This window comes from Anolis sagrei, chromosome 6 (genome assembly GCF_037176765.1).
Source record: "Anolis sagrei isolate rAnoSag1 chromosome 6, rAnoSag1.mat, whole genome shotgun sequence".
NCBI lineage: Eukaryota > Metazoa > Chordata > Lepidosauria > Squamata > Dactyloidae > Anolis > Anolis sagrei.
Window position 1 is genome coordinate 63,593,292 of NC_090026.1, and position 23,094 is coordinate 63,616,385.

Below are 23,094 nucleotides of genomic sequence, written 5' to 3' on the forward strand. Positions count from 1 at the left end.
GGAGGGTTTGGATGCTATGAGATGGCTCCCCAATGCTTTGATCTGATAACCAGTAGGACGGTGCCCACTGTGGGCTATTTCAGCTTAGGCATGAATCACATTGGTTCTGACCATACTGGTACCCTCTGTGGGTGGCCAAATCACCAGTTGGGAAATATAATTTGCAATAAGTGAGCTCATGTGGCTCAAGAAAGTAGAGTCAGTGCTGAATAGTCTCAAAGGCACTCCCTCTTGGCTGCATCACAACATCAGTGTTTAAAATTTGCTATTATCTCTGTTTCATTATTTCCTTCTAGTTGCAGGAGAAAGTGAGTTTACTAGCTATAAATACAATGAGGCCATAGCAGACTAGGGTCCCTACAGGTTGTTCCTGGACATAGTCAGTGATGATAAGACATCAAAGCCTCTTGGAAAGGCCACAACTCAGATTATCTAGTTAATAAGCTAATCTCTCTGGTGATTGCTACTGCAAGTCAAAGGAGAGTGAGAGTTTCCTTAGGCTAGCAACATCATTGAGGTCACCACAAGCTACTGTATAGACTGAGGAGGTAGGTTTCCCAGCATACAGGGGTTTTTTGGCACAAGAAAGTGAGAGATGATCTGAAGGGGAAAAGACCAGCTAGGAAACCTCCAGCTGAGTCATCATTGGATGAAGAAATGGACCTGGGGTGATCTGCAGGATCATGGTGAGGATCGAGATTCTAGAGGAAGCAAAGAAAGCTAAGAAGGCAATGAAGCTAGTTCTCGAAAATACAGTGGGGAAAGAACCAAGGAGTTGTGGGCTTGCCTAGATGCCTTGGAGCATAGTGGTGAATCATCCAAGGTTGAGCAGCTGGATGAGACAGCAAATTGAGCCAGTGCTTCTACTAAGGTTATGTCTGTCCAGGATAAAGAAGGCCAGAAGGTGGTGGCAGTCAAGTCAGGAAGAATCCTCATACACTGCATGGCTGATTGCCCTCAATGGTTATGAGGACCTTGAAATACTCAATTTGGAACTGCTGCAGGAGTATGCCTCTTCTGGGGCCAAGACAGGGATCTGGGGTGGAGATGGAGCTATCCCATAGCTAAGGTCACCAACACTGGCCATAAAAAAACCTGTTTATTAACATTGAATTATGAAGATGCCAGCTAGTTCATGGGATTTGGTCTCACAGCCAAAGTCAAAATGAATGTGTCTTCCTCTTGTCCAGCCACATGGCACCATGCTCCAGAAGGTGATAATTTGGCCACAGTCATGAGAAAGAAGGTTTTGCATGGAGAATTTGTTGATATATTCTCACTTCTGTATAGGGAAGTAGAAAAGCAAGAAAAGGAAGCTATGGATAATAGGGAGTGGGAGATTTTTTTTTTAAAAAGAGGGTAACCTGGTTAACTGGATACATGACATGTGAGGGAGTCATTGCCCAGATATAGACACAATGGGGCTATTAGCTGTTCCACTGTCTGGACAGTCTACAGAGCATATGTAGACTTTATAGGGCCAGCTTGATTGCAGGTTGATGAAGTCTTCCGACTGTTGGATTGCTCCTTGATTCCTTTTCTTACAGTGGCTATCTTTGGTTTACCCTCATGCTCACCCCATCTAAAAAGTAAGGCAATAGCCCATGTTTAATAACAGCTGAAATGAAATAACAAACAAAACAAACAAGCAGGGCAAAACAATATTCAGGCGAGGGCGGGGGCGGGGGCGGGGGGGGGGGGTTATTTAAGCATCCCACCACTTGCCACCATTTGAAACAAAAGCATAGAGAGATCTCTAAACGAGAGATTGAGAGAGAGAGGCTTTGTTTATGATGAAACAGTTACTTAGTTTATTTGTATCATTCTTATGGTATAAGCGTAGTGGTTACATAGGATCAAATGCTTGTTGCTTACAGAACGTTTCAATATGAGCTTCTCTCAATCTATTCTTTTCTTCCAAAAGGACTGTTATGCAAATACATAAGAACAGGTTTCAAACTATCTTTAACTTGTTCCTTTAACTAATTTTCCAGCTGCTTCTCAGCTACTTCCTTCCAGACCCTCATGGACTGCCTCCAACTGACTAAATGCCATAGAAAGTTCAGTTGGGCTTCTCCAAATGTCATCCTTGCTTCTGCCCCTCTTTCAAATCTTGGCATCCACTCATTTGCATTCGACCAATCAGGTCACTCGCATGCAGGTAGAATTCCCCACTGGTGCTATTATTCTCTGGGCACCACAAAATGGCCTCTTTCACACCAGCAGTTTAAGGTAAGTAACTTCCTAACTTTCTAAAGTGAGTAAGGTTCGTTACCACAGCCCTCTGTAATAGCCCTCTGTCATTAACAGAATTCCAGATTAAATCAGTTACATCAATCGATAATTAATCGATAATCGGCACAACCTGGGGATCACAACCAGACATAGTGAAGACATCCGCCCTCGCGCTATGCTACTCTGCTGCTGAGTATGCATGCCCAGTGTGGAACACATCTCACCACACTAAAACAGTGGATATGGCTCTTAATGAGACATGCCACATTATCACAGGGTGTCTGCGCCCTACACCACTGGAGAAATTACACTGCTTAGCCAGTATTGCACCACCTGACATCCGCCGGGAAGTAGCAGCCAATAGCGGAAGGACCAAGGCAGAGACATCTCCAGCTCATCCCTTGTTTGGGTATCAGCCAGCACACCAACGATGTAAATCAAGAAATAGTTTTCCAAGATCTACAGAGACACTTGCTGGAACACCTCAGCAAGCAAGAGTCCAAAAGTGGGAGGCTCAAACCCAGAGCCTCAATCAATGGCTGATACCCAATGAGAGACTCCCCCCTGGGCACACAGAAAACTGGGCGACTTGGAAGGCGCTGAACAGACTGCGCTCCGGCACCACGAGATGCAGAGCCAACCTTAAGAAATGGGGCTAAAAAGTGGAATCCACAACATGCGAGTGTGGAGAAGAGCAAACTGCAAACCACCTGCTGCAATGCAACCTGAGCCCTGCTACATGCACAATGGAGGACCTTCTTGCGGCAACACCAGAGGCACTCCAAGTGACCATATACTGGTCAAAGGACATTTAATCAACTACCAAGCTTGCAAACTCTGTGCCTTTTGTATGTTTGTTTGTTCTGTCAAAAATGTAATACAACTGTTTGGTTGCCTGACACGATAGATAGATAAATAAATAAATAAATTTGATAATTCTTCCTTGACTATTGCATATCATGCTACAAATATCTCAAAAATCATTTTCAAATGACATGAGGATCTGCATAACAATATATTTTCATCTGGGTATTTGCCTACTATTGTACCTTACTAATGCTTTTTGGAAAAAAAGGCTGATCATAAATTCAAATCTGTCAAATTGATTCCAAACTGACAAGATAAAGAAAATTAGTCATGCATAATCATTCCTAATACACATCTCCATAATTACTGCTGTCTAAACATTCTTTCCTTGCCAAACTCTACTGGCCTGTGGCATAATCCCAACATCAAACTCAAAGCACAAACCAAAGCATCATTATAAACAGGATGAGGAAGAAATGTTCCATAGCTCAAATATGTGACATGCCCAATCACATATATAATATGGCTTAACTATCAGTCTGCAAATATTAAGTTGAATAAATGTGGAGGAAAGTAATTAGATATAGAGATCAACAATGGAAGTATTAGGAAATTCAGCATTTTCATGGGAACAGTGTTTCATATTTGACAGATCAGAAAAAGACCACATTTAAAGGGGGCTAAGGTATGTCTAGACTACTATTTTGCATTGCTTCTTTGATGCTGTGCAGCCACACTGGCAATAGCAGAACTACTGAGGCCGAACTCTTCTTTCTTCTTTCCCATCTTTCTTTCCTTTCCTGATACAGAGTGCTGTGTTTTGGACACAGGAGGTCTGGGTTACTCACTGTTCTTGCATGAACCCAGTTGTTGTAAGAAGAAAAATGTAGTAAGACTGAAGAAACCTCCTACAAGGAAGGGTTACACACAAAGGTCGTTAAAAGTCTTCACCTGCTTGAAAATTCTTCAGATAGCTTGCCAGGAAACTACATAGTTGATGAAATGTTAGTAGGCAATGGAAAAGTTTCTAAGCCTACAAATGTCTTCACTGGAAGGTGGTGTAGAGTTCAAGATAACCCTCTTCTCTGGCAAAGTCAATCAAAATATGGGTTGGCCTCTTGCTTGTTCCTATACTCACAAACTCTTCTTCAAAGAGAAGGAGTTTCTGACATGGAACAATGGCATGTGATTTTAGATGAGCAAAATGCATATTGAAGCTGAATTCTATATTAATCTGAACAACAGTTGCAAATTCATCCCAAGGTTTGACACCCATCCTTGTAGGAAGTGAATAGAAGAAGTGCAATTTCATTATTTTTTTTTCAAATGAGCCCCAGGTCTCGGCGGTGACCAGGGGAGCATTTGCACAGCTTAGGCTCGTGCGCCAGCTGCGCCCGTACCTTGGGAAGTCTGACTTGGCCACGGTAGTCCATGCTCTGGTTACATCCCGTTTAGACTACTGCAACGCTCTCTACGTGGGGTTGCCTTTGAAGACGGCCCGGAAGCTCCAACTGGTCCAACGCTCGGCAGCCATGACTTTAACAGGAGCGGAGCGCAGGGAGCATACAACCCCCCTGTTGCGCCAACTCCACTGGCTGCTGATCTGCTACCAGGCTCAATTCAAGGTGCTGGCATTGGCCTATAAAGCCCTAAACGGTTCCGGCCCAAGATACCTAACTGACCGTCTCTCGGCCTATGAGCCCACGACGACTTTGAGATCTTCCGGGGAGGCCCTGCTCTTGATCCCGCCTGCGTCACAGGAAAGGCTGGTGGGGACGAGAGATAGGGTCTTCTCGGTGGTGGCTCCTCGGCTGTGGAACACCCTTCCTGTGGACATCAGGCTAGCTCCCTCCCTGTTGATATTCCGCAGGAAGTTAAAGACCTCGCTGTTTAAGAAGGCATTTGAATAAGAAGTGCAATGACTGGTAATTTGACCATAGGAATGGAACAACAGAAATGGCATCGGATTGTGGGTTTGACGATGAGACGACTCGGAATTGGCTTTTGTAGTAATGTTGAAGTTTTGATGAGATGTTTTTTTGATAATGATGAATTGTGGATTGTTTTACACTATGTCTTGCATTTTGCACCTGTTTTTCTATGTTGTACACTGCAATGAGTCGCCCTTGGGCTGAGAATTGCGGTATATAAGCGTAGTAAATAAATAAATAAATAAATAAATAAATAAATAAATATGGATCTCATCATTCAGACAATTTCACCTGATGTCTGGAGGCTTTGTCGAACTGGCTACGTGCTAGCAGACTGAAGGCTAACCCGGCGAAGACTGAGATTCTCTGGCATGGCCGCCCGACAGGTCTGACTCATCAGTTACCCACCTTCGATGGTGCCGCCCTATCTCCATCGACCACTGTTAAGAGCTTAGGTGTCGCCCTGGATTCGCAGCTGACAATGGAAGCTCAGACTGCTGCTGCCAGCAAACAGGCCTTTTTCCATCTACAACAAGCGAGGCAACTGGCACCCTACCTATCTGACGAGGCTCAGGCAACTGTCATCCATGCCACAGTCACATCTAGGCTGGAGTATTGCAACACTTTGTATGTTGGCCTTTCTATGTCTATGATCCGAAAGCTCCGTATGGTTCAGAATGCGGCAGCCAGGTTACTCACAAGAACGTCCATGAAATGCCATATAACACTAGTGCTGCAACATTTACATTGGTTTCCAACTGAGTACCGTGGCCTGTATAAGATGTTAGTTCTGACCTTTAAAATTCTTTACGGCCAGGGTCTATCATACCTTAGGGACCCCCTCTCCTTCTCCCATCATCGGAGGTCGCAATATATACCGAATCCTAGAGAAGTGCACTTGGAAAGTACCAGACGCAGAGCTTTTTCTATTTCTGCCCCTGCCTTATGGAATTCCTTGCCACCCTCTATGAGAGCCATGCGTGACTTAGGACCTTTTAATCTAAACAAAAACACTGACAAACTCCTATTCCTTTTAGGTACAGCAGCAAGAATTTGTTATGCAAAAGTTTGGAAAAAGGAAGAGATCCCAGAAGAAAATGATTGGATTAGGAAAACTGCAGACATTAGAAAAACGGACAGATTGGCATACTTAATATCGAAAAATAAGGGGACCCCGATAAAAGAAACAGACTGGACAAAAGTGACAATATTTGAAACACAAAAGTAGAAATATTTTGATATAAGAAGAGAGGAAGGAGTGATAGAAGAAAGACGAAGGAAAAGGAAGAAGCCACATAAAACATATCCAGGAAGTCAACAAGACCTCACAATCTCTGAGGATGCTTGTCATAGATGTAGGCGAAACATCAGGAGATAATGCTTCTAGAACATGGCCATATAGCCCGAAAAACCTACAAGAACTCAACAAGTTCTTTCATTTCTCAATTTCTTTTCTTTTATTTTCCCTCTCCCTGCCCCCACCTTCTTCCACCTTTCCTTCTCTTTGACTATCCAAAGATTTTATATATATTATTTTGTTTTTTTATGGAAAATTCTCAATAAAGATTTTTTTAAAGTGAGATCTCTTTTTAATTTGCATTTCATTACCCTGGAAAATTTTTTAAATCACATGTCTAATTTTAGAATAGTGAATAGAATAATAGAAATGATATGCAATATCTAATGAACTTGACTAGTTCTTCAAAAGCAAAGGTAATAATATTGCCTCATTTCAAGAAATATATATATGTATAACAACAAAAGAGATTGTATAGTCGGCTAAAATAAAAGACTCTACTACTATTACATACTATTACACAAATATTCCAATGAATACTTTAAAAGGATCCATTAACCCAAATCAATATCATTATTGATACAACTTATAAATGCATAACAGCTTGTCACTGATGGCTTTCCACATTAATGGTAATATCAATACAATTCAATACTAATAGCAGATTTTGGAGAAAATAAATGAAACTGTGTTAGCATTTAAAGCTGTTAGCTAAAGAGAATCCATTTTGAATCCATTTAAATGTATTTATAACAGGAAACTAATGCAACATTACACAACTTCTTCCTCTAAGGATTTGAAGTAGTTCACAAGTAGTAACAAGTTGAGATTGACAAACCAATTTCATTGCTTTGTTAATTGTAGTGTAGATTGTTACTCATTCTTGTTGGAGTAAAGTGCTAGGCTTGCCAACTCATGAGCTATGTGCCCATTGTATGAACAAATCAATTCTACTTTGATAACCATAATTCCCATGTTTCACCTAAAACGAAATGGAAACATTGCATTGTATAGGTAGATCAGAGCAGAAGCCATTGTTTTAGCTGCCCTGAATCCCATATTGGGTGTCGGAACCCAGATGCCTTAAAGAGCCAGACTCAAGAGTATGTCCAAAAGTAGAGTTTATTAATGCAAAGCAAAAGGACTCAGAGACACTTACTTCAGTGTCCCTGGTCAAAACTCAAAAGCAGCAGTAAGTTTCAGCTTAAAAAACAAACTAGAGCAATAATCCGGATTATCCAGGGAAAAAATCCGGATTAAACTGAAGCGCTTCCAAAGTCACGCAAAATAAAACAGCAAATGAAGGACGAACAAACAAAGAGCCGTGAAGAAAGAGACGTAGTCAAATGAAGTCCGAGGTCGAAGAAAGCCAAGTCCAAAGTTGCGAGGGTCCAAAGTCCACATAGGCAGTGTTGTCGTCAAAAGCAGTCCGAAGTCAAAGAAGGGGAAATCCGCACTCACGAGAATCCAAGCTGAGTTGTAACACGAACGGAAACAGCAACCTGCAGATCTAGAACCCAAGCCCAAAACGAAAGCGGCAGCGACAAAACCCAAGGCACGAAACCAACAGTTTGCCTCTTGCAAAGATCTTCTATTTCAGTGCCTACTTTTATCTTACACCTCATCATCTGATGATGAGCTGACCTCCACCCCGTTGGCATACCTTACAGCTGTCCTTGCTTCTACACCTGAACACCAACCCCATCCCTCCAACTCTTCCACCTCTTGTCAAGACGTAGATCTCCTCAAGACTCCACGGTATCTCCTGATTGCCAATCCCCACCACCAGAAAACCCCAGAAACATGTCACTAGATGTTGGCTGAGTACATACATCTTTAACCTCTTGAACCTTGGTCCAATCCAGTGTGTCATCCCCATCCCCATCACTCCCAGACCCATCACTCCCAGAGAAACCCATGAAAGACTCTTCGTCTGTGGGAGCAGTAAGTATATCCCGGATCTTCTTCTTCTGTCGCTCCTCATCCGATTCCTGCTCCTGAGTAACCCTATTAGTTCCCCTATTCACATCCACTGTATCTCCTTCCTCCTCCTCACTCATTGACCCTTCACTCTCAGAAAAGGAGTCTTCATCGGTAGCAGGCATATAGCCGGGGGGGGGGGGGGGGGGCTTGAGGGGCTTCAGCCCCCCCCCCCCAATTCTCATGGTGGTTCACGAAAAGGCCTTACTGGTGCATTATGTAAACTGTTATGTTTATTCATATCTAATTCTCTCGCCAAATGTTTTTTGTAGATTGTTCTTTTAGAATATTGGTTTCATTATCTCTGTTCATTTTATCTATTGTGTGAAGATAACAACACTGACCAACACACCATCATTAACTGAAACTTTTTTTTATTTCTAAGAACCTTTTATATTATCTTCTTCATTCTGCTAGAACTGTGAATCGATATAAACCACTGGTTAGGTTAAATTCTGCCCTAAGATACATGCAAGGAACTCTCCCTCTGGGCAGTGAGAAAAAACACAAATGCATCTCATAGTGAAGTTTAGTGCTCGGATATTTATTATCGAGAAGATTTCAGATGTGTGGCAGTTCCAAAGATACTTCTTCCCCACTGAGAAGCACATAGTTCATTTGTTCTGTTGGCTTTACTGCACGATTTCATGTAATTTATTCTTTGACTCAGCATGCCATGAATTTTGTGTGCTTGTCCTCATGAAGAATAATTGTAAGAGTTGTTTCAATCATGTCCTTATGAAGAATAATTGTAACAGTAGTTTCAGTCACCTCCACATTGGTGTATACTGCCTTTTCTGTTTTTTGTTCAAATTGAATTATTTAACTGCATCCTACCAGGCTGTCCTTCACACAGAACTGAAGGTTAAGACAGGAATTGATAACCAGTATTATCTTAGGGCCTCCCACAGAACTAGAGCAGGTCCAATGGTACCTGCCTGACCCAGATTTGTGTGGGAAATCTTGTGGTGTTAACATATCACTATAGGGGGAATCCCATAAAGCAGTTGTTTCCCATTTTTGGTCCTCCAGGTGTTTGGAACATCAACGCCCAGAAGCCACAGTCGACTTAGCCAACTGTCAGAATTTCTAGGACCTGAAATCCAAAATACCCAGAGGACTAATGGACCACTGTCATAAGGCACCGAGTTCTTAATCTGTCTGCTTGTTTGCCTTCCCAAATGATGCTTATTGTTGCTGTGCTTGTGCGAAAAAAAAAAAGGTCAGTGCAAGAAACAAATAATCTTTAAGATGCTATAAGCATCTTGTAATGAACTTTTGCTCATGAACTTTTTAAAAGTTGGATGATCTAAGGCATTATTTTCCAAATTGTGCTTTGGCTACCACCAGAGGATCTCTCTACCAACTTTCATGGGACAGATGTCAGTGCTGCAATGTACTAAGTATCTCCAGTAGGACATACATTCAAGAGAAATGGGCAGTGTTTGAAGAAAATACAAGAGTGTACAAGAAGGAGGAAAAAAAAAAGAATTGAAGGAGAATACTTGGAGATATGTGTAGAAAGGAGAGGAATTCAACACTTCAGATAAAGTGTCCATGTAGAAATGCCCTCGATTTGTTAAACGTAAAGGAGACATAATTCATATTCTATAGTTCATAATTACACAATGTGAACTTAGAATTTTTACAGGAATGGTTGCAAGGAGATTAATAATAATAATAATAATAATAATAATAATAATAATAATAAGTGGTGCTCCTTACAGAGAGAGGTCAACCTTCCTGTTTAAGGAGCTCCATTGGCTGCCGTTCATTCAAGGTGCAGGTGCTTACCTACAAAGCCCTAAACAGTTTGGGACCCACCTAACTGCGTGACCGCATACGAACCCACACGATCTCTCCGATTATCTGGAGAGGCCCTGCTCATGGTCTCACCAGCGTCGCAAGCGCGTTTGGTGGGGACAAGGGACAGGGACTTCTCTGTGGTGGCCCCCGACTCTGGAACTCTCTCCCCAAGGACATCAGACAAGCCCCAACGTTGGCAGTCTTTAGGAAGAGCTTGAAGACATGGCTGTTCCAGTGTGCCTTTCCAGAATAGGAAGCTCCCAGCATCATGTCCCAAATTCACTTTACTAGAGATTTAAGATTGTCTGCACACCGCACCTATCTCCAAAAACCTATCTATTTCACCTGTCATGACCAGCACTTTTTAAATTTTATTCATTACATTTGGTCCGGCCTCAGTTTTAAATGCGTCGTGGTGTTACTGCCCAATGTTTATTGTTATTGTTTTAATGTTTATTGCTTTGCTTTATGAATTTATTTATTGTTGTATTTGTTATGCTGTTGTTTTATTGATGTGTTGGGCCTTGGCCTCTTGTAAGCCGCACCGAGTCCTTCGGGAGATGTTAGCGGGATATAAATAAAGTTAATAAATAAATAAATAATAATAATAAGAAGAAGAAAGCGGCTGTGGCATTATTATTAATATTATTATTATCATCATTATCATCATCATCTCCTTGCAACCATTCCTGTAAAATATCTATATTTTGGATAATGGCTCAGAACACTACTTTTTCCAGGGAACGATGCCCATTCCATTCAACAGTTGCACACAATTAGAGATGAATGATACATGAAGTCACAAAATCCCACAGGATCCCCCCACCTGGTGTCTTTTCTGGTTACGATTTTCTGAAAAGTTGCTGCTCTGAGCCATTTCCCAGAACATAGATGTTTTTGCCATAGTAGAAAAATATGCACTGGGAGACAATGGGTCTTGTTGAATGATATATTCTACTGTCAGTATTAGTGCAAGATGTGGACTAATGGTTAGAGTGCGGGCAGCAGTTAGAGATCTTGATTTAATGAGCAAATACAATAATGAAACTCAGCTTTATTATTATTATTATTATTAATAATAATAATAATAATAATAATAATAATAACACTTTATTTGTACCCCGCTACCATCTCCCCAAGGGACTTGGTGCGGCTTACATGAGGCCAAGGCCAAATACAACATTACAAGCAAAACAACAACAGTACAAGCAATTAAAATAAAAACATAGACAATAAAATGTACAACATTATCAATAAGACAACACACAATTAAAAACAGTGGGAAGGCCAAATGTAAAGTTAAAATGGAAATAATGCTGGGACATGGACGAAAGGTGATAGTGGCATTTGTGGAAGGGCATATGAGCAGATCTAAAAAAATATAAAGTGCTTTGGAGGATAAAGCGCTATGGGAACATTATTCCAGGAAGGCACACTGGAACAACCACGTCTTCCAGCTCCTCCTAAAGACTGCCAAGGTTGGGGCCTGTCTGATGTCTTTAGGGAGTGAGTTCCAGAGTCGAGGGGCCACCACCGAAAAGGCCCTCTCCCTCGTCCCCACCAACCACGCCTGCGATGCTGGTGGGATCGAGAGCAGGGCCTCCCCAGATGACTGAAGGGATCATGTGGGTTTGTATACAGAGATGCGGTCACGCAGGTAGGTAGGTCCCAAACCGTTCAGGGCTTTGTAGGTAAGAACCTGCACCTTGAATTGGGTCCGGTAAATGAAAGGCAGCCAGTGGAGCTCCTTGAACAGAGGGGTTGACTGTTCCCTGTAAGGCGCCCCAGTTAACAACCTGGCCACCGCCCGTTGGATCATCTGAAATTTCTGGGCTGTTTTCAAGGGCAGCCCCACGTAGAGTGCATTGCAGTAATCCAGTCTAGAGGTGACTAAGGCATGGACCACTTTGGCCAGATCCGCCTTCCTGAGGTACGGTCGCAGTTGGCGCACGAGTCTTAATTGTGCAAAGGCCCTCCCGGCCACCACCGATGCCTAAGCCTCAAACGTAAGTGAAGAATCCAGGAGGACCCCCAAACTGCGGACCTGCGACTTCAGGAGGAGTGCAACCCCATCCAGCACAGGTTGCCACCCTATACCCTGGTCTGGTTTACGATCGACCAGGAGGACCTCTGTCTTGTCGGGATTAATCTTCAGCTTGTTCGTCCTTATTGTAGGAATTCTTTTCTAAGATTGGAAAATTACTCAGGGTGCTGATCTAACCTTGTTACATATTGGATGGTTAGGAGAACACTAACGAGAAGAAGAAGAGGTGGAGAAAATATCCGTGCACATAATTTTACATCACAAAAGGGTCAAAATAGGTAGACAGTGACACAGAGCACAAAGGCTTCAGGTCACTCAAACTATCTCCCTTTTACTACTGCTCACTGTAAGGTATTATTCACTCTTCAGTACTAAGCGTTGTTGCATTTCCAGCAAAGGAAAGGGGTCTGGCTTGTTTCTTGCCAAGCTGTTAGACTGAATGTTGAAACTGAGCAATTATCATCTAAATCCATCAAATAAATAATCTTGAACCAAGCACTTTCCCCACACACATGCATTTGAGGGTGATTAGTGTTCAACAGAAGGAAAATTGTCTGCAAAACAAATATTTGGGTCATGGGGGAGATCCCTATTCCAGTAAGTGTTAGCCTGCAAAGAGTGCATCTGTGCAACAGAATACTCCAAAACATCAATAAATCCGCACAACAGGAAGTAATGAGAGATGAGGAAATAAAAAAGTATCACACTAGCATTTCTAAAGAATATTTGTTTCTGTTTCCCTCTCTAATACATTTTACTGCATATTGCTTTAGAGCTCCTCTTGGCATAAACAGTTTTAAGAAATAACAAATATTTAAAATACCAATAAATTAATAATAGATTAGACCCGATAGTACTGCTTTCTGTGATACATTCAATTTGATCACTGTTTCTACTTGGGGTTGTTTTTATAAGAATACTGGCTGTACCCGCTATGTGTTGCTATGGCCAACCTTCCCTCCCTCTTTCTCTCCTTCTTCCTTTCCTTCTTCCTTTCTCTCCTTCCTTCCCTCCCTCTTTCCTTCCTTCCCTTCTTCTTTCTTCCCTTCTTGTTTCTTTTGTCGCTTCCTTTGCTCTTTGGTTCCATCCTTCTCTTTTTCCTTCCTTCTTTCCCTCCCTCTCTCTCTTTCATTCCTTCTCTCCTTCCTTTCCTCTCACTTTCCTTCCTTCTTTCACTTTTTATTTCTTTCTCTCTTTCCTCTCCTTCCCTCCTTCTTTCCCTCTTTCCCTCTTTCCTTCCTTCCTTCCCCCTTTCTGTGTATATGTGTTTTGTGTGTGCATATGTGTGTATATATTTTTGTATATATTTGTGTATATATTATATATTATATATTAAATATTATATATTTCTGTATATATAATATATAAATATATATAAATATGTATATATGTATATATAAATAATATATATTAAATATTATATATTTCTGTATATATTTGTGTATATGTGTATATATGTGTGTTTTTATATATATATGTGGTTTTGCGCATGAGTTGTAATGTATTTTTTGGTGTTTTTTTGACTTTTTAAGACCCTTCTGCTGTGTTTTCCAGTGTTTTTATGTGTGACGGTCACTCATTAGCCTGATAGTTTGTCTTGTGTCCAAATTTGGTGTTGGGCATATTGAGTATTTCTGTCAAGTTTGGTCCAGATCCATCATTGTTCGAGTCCACAGTGTTCTCTGGATGGAGGTGAACTACAACTCCAAAACTCAAGGTCAATGCCTACCAAACCCTTCCAGTGTGTTCTGTTGGTCACGGAAGTCCTGAATGCCATGTTTGGTTCAATTCCATCATTGGTGGAGTTCAGAATGGTCTTTGATTGTAGGTGAACTATAAATCCCAGCAACTACAACTCCCAAATGTCAAGGTCTATTTCCCCCAAACTCCATCTGTGTTTATATTTGGGCATATTGAGTGCTTGTGCCATGTTTGGTCCAGATCCATCATTGTTTGACTCCACGGTGCTCTGGATGTTGGCGAACTACAACTGCAAAACTCAAAGCCAATGCCCACCAAACCCAACCCAAATCACGTTTACTAAACCGTTCCGGGTGCAAAGGAGACATGTGCACATGCTTGGACTTCCCAAAGCCGCTTTAGCTCCAGTAAATAAACCTCTGTCTCATTCACTGTTTTGTTGGTTTGTTTTAAAAGTCTCTTTCTGTTTAAAATAGCTGTGATGTGGAACAAGTACATAAGGATAAGTGGAACTAATAGTCACACACAAAAAAAATCTTGGAAGATTTTGAAGTAAACTGACTTCAGTTTGTCAAAAACACAGCAATGATTGGCAAATACAAAATAGATTTTTTAAAATATCAATTAGCAAGGTACTAAGAAAAAAAATATCCAGGCATGGCCTCTTAATTTAGAAATCTGTGTTTTCTCTTGCCTAGATGGATTTTGACACTCTAGTTTACATCTCTCTATAAAACTTCATTTCAAACAGCTTCTGACGCAGGGTCATAATTTGAAAATTAACCCAATTTAGGTATGGTGGTTTCTCCATTCTACTGTATGATGATCTGATTTTCTAGTGCTGCCTGTGTGTAATGAAGACAGATGTTAAGAAGTTTGTATTTTATGAAGCAGAATGTTATTTGAAATTATTAACCGATCTGGAGCTAGTAGCAACATTTGGGAATGCTGCTGCCTTACAAGGGAAAAAAAATCCTTACAGAACTAGACAATGGAAATTTTAATTTATCATTTTTTTTTCAGCAAGTGAGAAAGTGTTTAAAAAGATTAGTACTTTGTACTGTACATCAATTATGTGCCACTGGCAACCAGACTGATTATATTAGATGTCCCTAGCGAGGCCCAGATTATCACCACCTCTGTTGAGCTGTCAGTGTTGAGCTGTTGAGCCGTTCCACACAGCCCTATATCCCAGAATATCAAGACAGAATATATATATATATATATATATATATATATATATATATATATACTCATTGTGACGGCACAAGTGGCGCCACCTATGTATAGAACTGTTAGTTGCAAGATTTAAACTGTTGTATCATGCTTAATCCTGCCCCTTTTACCCTGCTTATGTATAGTTGTATGGATTGGTTACTTATAGCTGTCAATCAGTACTGTTTGGCTCCACCCTTTCCTGCAGGATGGGAGAGCTTCCTTTTCTTTCTCATTCTGCCATCAGAGTTCCTACCATATGGACGTGAGTAAGAGACTTGACTCTAAAGACCCTGATTAAAGTTACCTCTTAGCACCAGTTCTGAAGTTTTTTACCCTTGAGACATGTTCAGACCAACCTGAACGATGTTGGAAGTCTCAAGCGCCTTCAAACCGGTTCTTTTGGCACCAAAGGAAGATCCTGAGTCTTCAAAACATAGGCCATCTGAACTGGGGTTGTGGTTTGCTCCGGCATTCACAGCCATTGAGGAAAGAGGAAACTTGGTGAGGCTTCTCAGCTTCAAACCCCATGGACCCAGGACTAATTAAGACTGTAACGTATATTTTCCCTCACCCCTCTGAAGTTTTCCACCTCATTGCTTTAAAGAAATGACTTTGTGATAAATAAAACTTATTTTGAGTTATTTACAGCGTTTTAGGTTCTTGAAAGTTTCAGTTTCCTATAGGAGGGCAAGAAGCAATCCCCTGAGGGAAAGATGCCATGTCCATCCCTCCTTTATTGAGAATAATAGCCCCCAGACGCGACAGCACTCCCATATTGTCAAAGGCTTTCATGGTCAGAATAACTGAGTTGGTGTAGGTTTTTTGCGCTACATGGCCATGTTCCCAGAAGCATTCTATCCTGACATTTCACCTGCATCTATGGCAGGCATCCTCAGAGGTTGTGAGATTTGACAGCCTCTGAAGAAACCTCACAACCTCTGAGGATGCCTGCCATAGATGCAGGATAAATGTCAGGAAAGAATGCTTCTAGAACATGGCCATATAGCCCGAAAAAGCTACAACAACCCAGTTCACCCATATTCTTCCCATATTAATATTCTACACACAACCAGGTGCCTGAAAGCATAAGCATCTGAGCCTGCACATAGGTGTTTTGAATGAGACAAAGCACATACTACTTAATGACAACAAGGCATGCTGCATTTGCACATTTACACATTCTCATGAATAACTTTGTATCTGCCATTTAGAAAACATAGAAAGCTGTCATCTCTTTCATCTGTCACCTGCTTACTTGTACTTCATGACATTCACTCAGACAACTGATATTCAATAAGAGGCCATGGTTCAATCCCATTTTCTCTACTTTTCTTAAGTTAAAACTTAAAAAAGGGATTGGAATAAAAAAATGGTCCAGTTTTTAAATGTGATTTTCTGATATCAACATAGACAATTGCTTGCTTGCAATTAATTCCAGAATCTGTTTCAATATACCCTGGCTTATAAATAAATAAATAAACAGTAATGCTGAGCAGTTTACCAGCCATCAACTGGTTTAGTCATTCCTGCTCCTGAAATCAGTTGTGCATGGTTGTATTTCGGGAGTGCAAGAATTTAAAAATATATGCTCCATGAAGTCTCTTGGAAGCACAGTTAAGCTCTAAAAGCTGGCTTGCACTTTCATGCACCTAAGGGCCTCATCATATGGGGCAATTGAAGCGTTCTAGAACACTTCAGCCCCAGTTCACCTATGGAGCCCCATGCTGCCCATCAAACAACATAGGGCAACTTCTGGTAGGGTTCCATGGGCGAACTGGTGCGGCAGCATGGTGGGACAACAAGGCTTTGATGCTGTTGCAACCCAGAGCAGGAAACTGGACCCCCAGACAACCATCCACCACAATTGACTTCAGGAAAACAATCCTTTTTTATTGATGAAAGATGAATACAAAATAGAGGAAAAATGCAAAGGTAAAAAGTCACAGTAAAAATCAGCAACAAGAAATGTCCATAAACAAGATCATAAAACCCACAGCAAAACTGCTGAATCCTGGAACCTGTTAGCAATCCACTAACCGTACTTGGAAAAACTAGAAAACCTCCGAGGAACAAGGCCACTTGAATCAGGAGACCTGCAAAAGCTGGCACATGAATCTGGAACGATGCCTGGTCTGAAGCTGCATTCAGGCCAGGCATACTTAAGGCCGAGAAATCTATTATGAGACACGCCTGACGTTTTTGTTTGCATTTCTCTCAATCTGTCTGACCTACGTAAACTTTGTGCTTCTCCCTGGCTCTGCCAAATCTGCCCCCGCCTATCCTCATTAGGCAGACCAGGTGTCAGATTCTCTGGAGAACTAAGGCTGGGAGGAAAAGGGAGTGAAACTTCTCCGCTCGGCTTGGAATGCATATTCTCATGGGAATTTTGACTTTCACTTTCCAAGGCTGTAGGCTTTTCACTACTCAAACCATCATCATCTAAATTGGCCTCAGAATTCACATCTACATTGGCATCAGGGAATACAATCAGAGAATCAGGTTCAGGTTCAGGTTCACACACAGGCTGAACCCCAACAGATGCAACAGTACCAAGAAACAACAGCAGAGGTGATGTTTCCCTACATGGGATGGGGAAACATCAACTAGCAGCTGGGACACCAGAATTGCCTTGCTAATGGTCTACTGAAGCCATGTTTCATCGTAGAGGCTGGCAAATCATGGTGCTGGACCTCATCCATGTGATGAGATCCTAGATTGAATATAAAAATGCATTTTGGAGAGAAGTGCAAAAATGAGGAGGGAAAGACAACCAATGTACAAACTTGCACTAAGAAGATAAGAGGAAAACTTGATTTTTTTGGCCACTCTGCAAATCCTGTGCTGATATTTCTACAGCCATTGTTTCATTCATTCATTTTGAAGTGCTTTCACTGTTCAAATGTCATTTTCTTTCCATTTTCCCAAAATGGAATTCATTTTTATGCACTTACAATGGTAAGTGGAGAGATAGTTTTGTGCTTCCGAATGAAAATAGAAAATAGACAACTGTATATGGATAAAGTGTTGAAGAAGAAAAACAGAGATAGGCACAGAACATTTTGTTATGGGCTGGATATCTCTTCCACAACATGTTTATACACTATGTACACAAACTGGAAATCCAAACTGGAAGATGACAGCATGTATGTGATCTATGTCTGTTGGAAACGCTTTACTCATGAATCAAGCTGGAAACTGTTATGGCGATCATGATGGCAGAGCAGTACGTTCTCTTCAGCAATCTTTCTTGTGTTTCTTGAATAATAATTTTGCACACATTTAATCACTTAGATTACTTAGATCATTTGGTAACTTTACATCTGATAATTTCAAGAGAGAAGATAGCAAGACACGCAATGCATCGAGCCAGAGATAGGAATTATATGGGTTGTTGTAGACCAATGGATACTCCACCTCAGACATCAGAAGAGCTGCAAGACTGAGAACAAGCTACGAGAGTCAAGACAAAAACCCACCCAGAGGAAAAGTGTTCTTGCCATACATCAAGGGAACCACTGACCGCATAGGGAAGCTGATGAGGAAACATAACATACAAACTACAGACCCACCAAGAAAATCCAACAAATGCTACGTTCAGCAAAGGACAAGAGGGATCCCCTCACTTCTGCAGGAGTCTACTGTATACCATGCAGCTGTGGACAAGTCTACATAGGGACCACCAAACGCAGCGCCCAAAAACGAATCAAGGAACATGAACGGCACTGCAGACTACTTCAACCAGAGAAGTCAGCCATAGCAGAGCACCTGATGAACCAACCTGGACACAGCATATTATTTGAGAACACATAAATGCTGGACCACTCTCACAACCACCATGTCAGACTACACAGAGAAGCCATTGAAATCCACAAGCATGTGGAAAATTTCAACAGAAAGGAGGAAACCATGAAGATGAACAAAATCTGGCTACCAGTATTAAAAAACTCTAAAATTAAAACAGCAAAACAGCAGAGGGAAAACAATCAGGGACATCTAATCACCTCTCAACAAAAGATTGCTCCAGGCAGTGCCAGGCTATCAAATGCTTATCAAGGTGGACAGTTGAAACATTCACACCTAGCTCCAGCAGACAAGAGTCTTTTGTCCCACCCTGGTCTTTCCACAGACATATAAACCAATTTTCCTAGTTCCAACAGACCTCACTACCTCTGATGATGCTTGCCACAGATGCAGGTGAAACGTCAGGAGAGAATGCCTCTAGAACATGGCCATATAGCCCAAAAAAACCTACAACAACCCAATGATTCCAGCCATGAAATCCTTTGACAATACAAGGAATTATATGGCTCTCTGGATGTTGTTAGTCTGCAGTTCCCAGCTGGTGATGCATTAATTCAAAACTGGAATCTTCTTCTTAATTGTAGGCGAGGGTCCTCTGGTTCAATGAAAGTTGGGATAAGAGCATTTTTATTAAGAATATTGTTGAGATTAACTTCACAATTCAGCAGCAGATCAGTTGCACAACTTTAGCGCTTTCCAGTAGCTTCTTCCTGCACAGTATTTTCAGTCAACTGCTCCCACAGCCTGCAGCTACGCTGGAACCTTTTACAGACGCTTGAGCACATGCCCGGCCATTGTCAGTTTTACCATTGTCTTTCCCCCAGTCTAGATGATATTACAAACGTACCACAGCATACAGTTATAGCTTGTCTTAGCAGACAGGTTCTTTTAATTACATATAGCCTTCGACGAACAACATCACAGCACAAGGAGAAATATACACTGTACATGACTTCCTTATATACAATTCATTTACACATAGCAATCACCAATTGGTTCCCAACTCACTGACTCAACTCAAACCCAGATTGCATCATTCACAATCACCTGGACTAGGCCAGAACACATTCCCCAAATGAAGTTCTATATACAGTTAATGCATGACTCAGCATTTCCAATAGAAGCCCATTAGCAGTGCATGACTCAGCTATATTACATTACAATACATTGTAAAACCTGACAAATATATAGCTGGACAAAGGATTTCTAAGCAATGTATAAATTATGCTTGTTCATGTGCAAACCCAATTTCCAGTACATTAATAGAATTATAGAATCATAGAGTTGGAAGTTGGTCAGCCAATCCAACCCCTTGCCAAGAAGCAAGGAAGCAAACTTCCAACCAACTCATATAAACAAATAGCCTTACCCCAAATCTTAGCTCAACAAATGCTTCTAAAATGCCTCTCTGGAACTGGAGAGGTTTACCTCAAGAGGAAGCTCACTTTCTGCTGTCTCTTCCACCACACCCATGCAAGCAGCCATTGTGTCTTGCCTTTAAATGTCTCGTGCCAAGTTGAAATGTCAGCCTTTTCCTTGATCACTGGTTAGCAAGGGCCACCTAAGCCACATCTAAAGTATGCCCATTGACTACCCAGAGTCTGCATAAAAGTGTAATTAAACTTTTGCACGGGAAGTCATAGCATGACAGAAGCAGAAAATGAGGTCATGAACAGATTTGTGTGTGTTAAGAAAAAGAATACCTTTTAAAACACTCTCCCATGCAGGGGCGGCTCGTCCATTACGCGAAGTAAGCGGTCGCAGAACACTTATTTTGCCAGGGGCACAGAGGCGCCTCTATAAATGCCCCTCAACTGCCACTTGAGGAGCACCCCCTCAGCTCACAACAGCCTTAGTAGTCCGGGGGGAGCCTCGGCTTCCTTGCCTCGCTGCTGGGTGATCCTCTTCCCAAAGGGGTGGGGCCTTTGAGCCTCGCCTAGCCCCTCTCGTTCCTGCTCCACCCGGCCACTGGCTGCACGAGCAGAGCCGGCGCTAAATCGTTCTCCGCGTTTGATCCCTTCCCCATGACCGGCTCCCTTTCCCGATCCCCCAGCGCTCCACCCGCCTCCTCTCCTCTCCCCAATCCACGGGTGGGCCAAGGGGCGGAGCCCCTCCGGCTGGAGGTATTTCCCACCTCCGGTCCCTCCTTTGTTTTTGTGCCTACCTTCAGGAAAGGTGGGCATCTCCACCTCTGTCTCCCTCTCTCTCTCTCTCAGTCCCAATGGCTGAGGAGAAAGTCAGAAGAAGAGGTGACTTTTGGTGCACACGCCGGGGTCTTTAGGCATGCCTCCGGACCCAAAGCGGGCCAGGCAAGGGAGCAAATGTGGCAAGTGTAGTTACTGGGATGTATAGTTCACCTACAATCAAAGAGCATTCTGAACTCCACCAATGATGGAATTGAACCAAATATGGCACACAGAACTCCCACGACAAACAGAAAATATATATCAATGATTGGTTGGGGGGGGGGGGCGCCAAAATACTGTTTGCTTACCGTTGAAAATTACCTAGGGCCGCCTCTGCTCCCATGCAACACCATGGGGTGTTGATGTCACACACAGTGTTGAACAGTGTTGATGTCATACAGTAAGCTCCAACCAGAGGCACTTTTATCCTGATACAATTATGATCTACCTCCATTGTGTGATGCATTTCGGTTTTAGTCAATAGATGCATTTGGGTTTTAGTCAATTCTTGAGAAACACAGAATGACTTCACATTGCTTAGCTAAGTAGGCACAGAAAGCTGATTAAGTACATCAAGGACATACCGTTTTGAACTTACCTGGTGTATTGAGAAGCTTTGACAGCTTACAGGAGTAGGAGATGAACTGCTCACAATATTCAGCACTCCCTGTGATTGCAGCGATCTGATCTGCATTGGCACTGTAATTCAGCTGTATCAAAGCATGCTTATCTGGTCGGTTGCTTACCACTGAAGATCTCTCTTGCAGATCATGATGCACAGTAGTCCATACTTTGTCCTCTGGAATCAAAAAAGAGAACGATAAAGCAAGAGGAAAGATATTTGCATTCATACATCAAGGGAAGCACTGACCGCATAGGGAAGCTGATGAGGAAACATAACATACAAACTATCTACAGACCCACCAAGAAAATCCAACAAATGCTACATTCAGCAAAGGACAAGAGGGATCCTCTCACTTCTGCAGGAGTCTACCGTGTACCATGCAGCTGTGGACAAGTCTACATAGGGACCACCAAGCGCAGCATTGCCCAAACACAAACCAAGGAACATGAAAGGCACTGTAGACTACTTCAACCAGAGAAGTCAGCCATAGCAGAGCACCTGATGAACCAACCTGGACACAGCATATTATTTGAGAACACAGAAATGCTGGACCACTCTCACAACCACAATGTCAGACTACACAGAGAAGCCATTGAAATCCACAAGCATGTGTACAATTTCAACAGAAAGGAGGAAACCATGGAAATGAACAAAATCTGGCTACCAGTATTAAAAGACTCTAAAATTGCAACAGCACAACAACAGAGAGGAAACAAACAAGGACATCTAATCACCTCTCAACAAAAGTTTGCTCCAGGAACAGTCAGGGCATTGTATGCTAATCAAGGCGGTTAGTTGAAACATTCACACCTAGCTCCAGCAAACAAGTGTCCTTTGTCTCACCCAGGTCATTCCAAAGATATATAAATCCTTTTTCCTAGTTCCAACAGACCTCACTACTAGGGCTGGGCGGTTTCGTTTCGTTAATTCATAATTCGTTAAAAATTTGTTATTTTTTTTGTTAACGAAGCGATAACGAACCATTCTGGAGCAACTTACAAACGAAATGAATTTTTCAATTCATTTTGTAAATGCTTCGTATTTCGTTATGTATTCGTTTCGTTATTGGTTTGAGGTCATTTCGTTATTATTTCCACATGTCTGGGGCAAGTTTTATAGTTGTTTTTTGTTTAATTAGTGAAAAAAAATTATAATATCACACCAACAGTCAACAACAGAGGGAGAGGGAAGCTTCAGAAGTTTTTTTAGCGTATTGCGCGATCGCGGCCGCCATTAACGAATCGATTCGTTATTGTTTTGTTATTGTTTTGTAATTTTTTTTACCATTTACGAAATTTCGTAAATATCAAACTTTTTTTAAGGAAAATTTCGGAATTCTTTTAAATATCGAAACGCAAAAAAACCCAAAAAACGAATCGATTTTAGAAACAAATTTTTCCGTTGTTACCCAGGCCTATTCACTACCTCTGAGGATGCTTGCCATAGATGCAGGCGAAACGTCA

The 23,094-nt window shown here is 41.8% G+C and overlaps 1 protein-coding gene across 1 annotated transcript in view; it reads right to left on the reverse strand.

Annotated features, from left to right (window-relative positions):
- Positions 1 to 23,094, reverse strand: part of CNTNAP2 (contactin associated protein 2) — a 1,109,924-nt gene that overhangs the window by 117,739 nt on the left and 969,091 nt on the right. The window contains exon 13 of the mRNA XM_060781556.2: positions 21,605 to 21,805. Within this exon, the coding sequence (XP_060637539.2) occupies positions 21,605 to 21,805 (201 nt within the window). The remainder of the gene's footprint in view (positions 1 to 21,604; positions 21,806 to 23,094) is intronic.